At 43.0% G+C, this 5,082-nt stretch overlaps 1 protein-coding gene across 1 annotated transcript in view; it reads right to left on the reverse strand.

Moving 5' to 3' along the window:
- The window catches only part of AFF3 (AF4/FMR2 family, member 3), a gene marked incomplete at its 5' end in the record, with an annotated part of 36,157 nt that overhangs the window by 30,707 nt on the left and 368 nt on the right, over positions 1–5,082 (reverse strand). Inside the window, 2 exons of the mRNA XM_010143599.1 lie at positions 3,015–3,139; positions 4,793–5,082. Of these exons, the coding sequence (XP_010141901.1) occupies positions 3,015–3,139; positions 4,793–5,082 (415 nt within the window). The remainder of the gene's footprint in view (positions 1–3,014; positions 3,140–4,792) is intronic.

Here is a 5,082-nt window from a genome sequence, read left to right on the forward strand (position 1 = left end):
CCTTCAAGGCAAATTGTAATTCTGGAGTTAATATAAAGTCTGTATGAGTGTACTTGGAAAAAAACCACAGAGATAAATGGCTACTTGCTCCCCATTTCTTAAGGGATAGCTGGAGACAAAGATTAGACTCTGAAGTGTAAGTTCAAGTTATGAAGCCCTATTTCACCATTACAGGTGACAATTTATAAGCCATGGCAATAAAACCATATGTCAACTAAAACAGGAAATGTGTTTAAAGATGACTGGCTTGCCTTTGTGCTCAGCGTCCAGCCTTTGGTAGCACTGTTTATACTAATCTAATACAGATTTTGAAGACAAAGAAAGATAGGCTGGTAGTGCAGACAAAAGGAAACACATGCGAACAGCAGACACAGAGAAACGTGAGCTGCTCCCTCTTCTAAAGAAGAAAGCTGTGACACAGACAGTATTTTGAGCTTTATTTGGGAGAAGCTTTCGATGAGGAGAAGTCAGGCAGACCATAAAAATATGCCCAGAAATAAACTTCAGATGCACTAATTTGAAGAAAATATTTAGCTGAAAGTCTTAAAGCAACACACAAAAAATAAAAGTTCTTTTCAGGAGACAGTTTGCACTAAAACTAAAACTGTGATTAACATCAAACAGACTATTTTAACATAATACCTTTCTCCGTCACATTCCCCTTTATTCAGCCTATTACTTTTTATGGACTATTCTCACTTCTTTATAGATACTGTATCAGACATCATACACTTAGAGGAATTGCAAAAAAAGAATATGGTACAAACTACATTTTATTTCAGCACGTCATTTCAGGGAACAGAGCTAATTAAATGTGCTCTTATCATGCATATGTCCATTTAGCTGGCAAGTCTTTAAAACTAGCTGTGAAGGAAGCCCCAAATTGTAATTTCATAACCTTGCCTGTTTCCCACAGTTCCCACACGACAGGAACTGTATTGCTCTAATGACTGACGCTGTATACGAAAGCAAGAATCAGGATGTGTAAGATGGACAACCGTGCCCTCCTTGTTTTTCTAACAAAACAAGATCTTTAGCGCTACTTTGAATGTGCAGGCTGATGCTGTCATTCCTTTGCCTCTTTTCAAACATGAACCCATGTCTTGGCTGGTCATGTTTTTACGTCACTGTCACAGGGTGGGCATAAAGCACCCAAGAAAAGCCACAGCTCTTTGGAAGTGTACCCAAGCCTCAACAGCCTGGCCCAGAGCTTGTGAGGAGTACCTGCGAGTTCTAGCTGAGCTACAGACCTTCTGTGTGACCTCTGGCACATTGCATAGGGCCCACCTAAACGTGTGGTGAGAGCAGACGAACGGCAGCAGCACAACCATCTTTTACTGAGAAGCCATGTAGAACAACTTCCAGTGAGCCGTCATCTGCTGGGATTGGGCGGATTGTGGCATCTGATGTAAGTGCAAGATATTTGGGGTGTCTCTGCCTGACCCTGCAGCCGTCCTTGTCAAACGGGGCCGTGCTTAGTCTGCACCTCACAGTAACTCCACAGTAGAAAATGGTCATGTCTGAAGGTTTTCCTTCTTTCTTTGCTACTAGCCCTCAGCTGTGCTGACAAAACTGTCCGCGTGGCTCTGCAAGAGGGACAGGAGGTCCTGGTATCTGCACTGCTGGTTTAGCTACAGCCTCAGTAGCTCATTCTCAGCTGCAGCCCATTCTTCTCAGCTGTGGGAATATTAGCATTTGATATCATGTCCTGCAGTAGCATCAGTCACAGAAACGTCTTGGAAGCAGTGCAGACCAGGGAAGAATTAGGAGGCAAACATATATTTAAGACCTTCTTGTTTGTTTCTTTAATATACAGTTGCTACCAGTGGTACTGAATATAAAGCCAAGCAAAACTCCAATTATTGTCCTGCTTCCAGGAAGCACAGAATTAACCCTGTGACACAGCAAGCTATGACAGCCATGCTATTCTCTGAAAATGAACATGACTTAAAACATATGACACTGTGGTCACAGGAATGGCATGGCTGCATGCAATCACCCACAACAAAATGAACTACTCTGTGTATTGTTTTCACTTTATGAAACATATGTGACATGTCAGGACAAAGAAATTGAACGCGTATTTTTGAATAAGCACTATATATATTAGTTTTCTCTATGATTTTTTCCAGTATTAATGACAAGTATTCCTCAAATGCATCAGTGGTGTGCACAATAGAAAAGCCTTCTCTAATTTTAGCAGTTTCACCCCAAGACATACTCTGATACTACCAGAAAATGATTTTTTTTTAAAAATTCTGATGACCAACATGTACTAAGCAGCATGCAGCTGAAGTTAGGAGAGATGCATGTCTCCGTTTCACTGCTGGAAGCCTCCAGAGAAATTCAGTATGATTTATCTGGCATTGATAGGGGTCTGTACGCATAAACCATGCCAGCAAATGCTAAATATTCATAATTTGTTTCATGCCCTGCATCCTTTGAAAATCTCATTGCTTTTAATGTCTGAGTTCCTTGTCCTAAGTTACTTACTAATTACACAGAATAGGTTGCTTGTGGTCTCAAAAATACTGTATATATGCAATATATTCTGGAACAGAGTATTGCAGGCAATATTATGAATATTTTTTCAGTCTTTTCCACAGATTTTATAGATAATCACATTTATACAGTCAAACTTTAACTCTGAAACTCTAAACACTACTGTAAGGGAAGAAAAGGCACTAAGACGGCTGCCTGTGTGAATTGGTACCTACCACACAGTGTTTGGGAATCTGTCTCAGACAATTGCACTGCTCTAGCTATTACTCACTTCACGGGCCTTACACTTGAACTCACAACTTCTGTGCACAATAGGACAAAAAATGCAAGTATATAAATGCGTCATCAGCTGCTAACTTGTTCATTAAAGCAGCAGAAAGGAGAATGCAGTGGGTAATTTTTCAACATAAAGTGTGATAATTAAAAAATAAATCCTGTTAAAGGGAAAAATATCACACGACATTAAACTGCAACTAGTTATATGACTGGTAAATAAGAAGGAAAATGCTTACCTATTTTCATTCATATTACAATAATTTGCTGTTGCGATGCTGTGGGCAGAGGCAGCTAATTGGGAAGAACTCTCTCGCTCTAAGTGAGTCTTCTTGATGTCTCTGCATTCTTCCTCGTTCTCACACTGAATGAAGAGAAAAACAATAGTCTTGTAGGTTTTGGATTTATTACAGATCCAAAAGTATTTCAGCAAGTCAGGTATTTTCTGGCATTTTGGTACTGATGATGACACTTTCTTTGAGCACACACCTAACGCAGACCAGAGGCATTTGGTCCATGTCTTAAAAACCCCAAAGTCTAAAGAGGCAGTGTATAAACATCTGTGTGCCCATCTCCTGTGTGCTTTTCTCTTGCCTAGACCTCAACCTCATACCTCTTTTGTCTCTCCCTCTCTTTTCTTGGCATCAGTGACCAAATTTGGTACTCCAGGAACGCCTTGTATTTATTATATCACTAAACCCACCACTGACATCAGCAGTGCTTTAAGACAGAGAGTAAAAGATAATGTGTGCTCCAGAATGTTGGATTAAGCATTTCTAGAACAACTGCATTTCTGTTACTCTTCTCTCGTGTCCTCCTCTTTCCTTCCGCATGTATAGCCTGGCACTATCACACTGGCATCTCCTATGGCCTAAGCCATAAATATTTTGCTTCTGCCACTCTTTCTTGACCTGTTTTCCGTGATCTTGTACTATGCAATTACTTCCACGCTACTTCCTAAATAAATGCAGACAAACACATCTCAAAGCTTATCAGGGCTCTCTGTTATGGCTCTACCAGTGGCCAGAATAGGGTTACCATCTTTCAGAAACTTAAAAAAGAAGCCCAAAAATTGAAAAAAAGATAAAAAGAAGGAAAGACTGCTTTAGCTAAATGGTCCTCAAAAATATACAGATCAGTCTGCACATGTATCTCAGAGGGTGACAGATGACTGCACAGTAAAACTGACCAGAAATTGGGCAGATGGTCATTCCAGTTCAGAGTGACTGTTGGGATCAGCTTGGTACAAATGGTCCAGAAAGCCTCCTCAGTGGACAGCTGTGGCCATGGGGTGGAGGGGGCTTTCTCCTTGGCACCACTGGCAGCTCAGAAAGCACGCAGGAGAGGCAGGGTGGAAGAATGGATTGACCAGGGAGCTGTGACCACACCACTGCTGTGAGAGTGCAGCTAACGGAGTGCGCTCCCATTGCTACTCCTGTCTGAGAACCCTGAGGCAAAAGTGGGCCATCAGGGTGCAACAGAGGCAGGGTGAAGAGTCAGGCAGGTCCCAGGTCTCTGGAAATGCATTCCATGAAGCCTGCCAGGACTGAAGGGCTTGCCTCTTGTTGACAATCTGAGGGGAAAAAGATGATGCCTCTTCTTTTCCAACACCCGCAGCTGATACTGTGCAGACTGAGACATGACAGCTGATAGTTGTCCATTTACTGAACTAAGCATCCCCCCCATTTGCTCAGGTTTTGAAAGAAGCCTCAGGAGAGAAAACTAGCCTATTAAAGAGGCAGTGCCTTCACTAAAAGCGTGGAAAGCCGCATGCCAGCAGTGAATGCTGTCTCCAAGGGGCTGTGATCCCTTGTGGCCAGTAGTTTCACCTCCTGGGATGGCATTTCCCCTGGAATTGGCTGGTTCCTGTGACAAGTGGGGACAAATCCCAGCTCTGAAGTGCCATCCCAGAGAAAGCACCACCATTGAGTACTGGGTGAGGACACAAGCGATATTTGCTTCCCACTTGCTGAAGTCCGCACATCCCCCCAAACCCATTGATCCCCCCAAAGCTCACCTTGCGTTTCCTTCTAGATTTTGGTAAACCCTTCTCTGCAGGTGGGTCAGCACTACTACCCTGAGGGAGGCTGGCCGCCTGGTTTGCTCCGGCGCTCATGGCCAGCGGCTCTTCAGGCAAACGCTCTGGAATCCTGGACAAAAGAGCCAAGTCAATGTTGACCCACAGCGACTTTACCTCATCACTGTCTTTCAGAGGAGACAGGAGCTCATTCCTACCGAAAGGAACCAGGGTGTAAAACTGTTCCTCCAGCTCCTTTGCTATTTCACTACTAGTCCTGGCATTAATGG

This window comes from Buceros rhinoceros, unplaced genomic scaffold, assembly GCF_000710305.1.
Source record: "Buceros rhinoceros silvestris isolate BGI_N320 unplaced genomic scaffold, ASM71030v1 scaffold26980, whole genome shotgun sequence".
NCBI classification, from domain to species: domain Eukaryota; kingdom Metazoa; phylum Chordata; class Aves; order Bucerotiformes; family Bucerotidae; genus Buceros; species Buceros rhinoceros.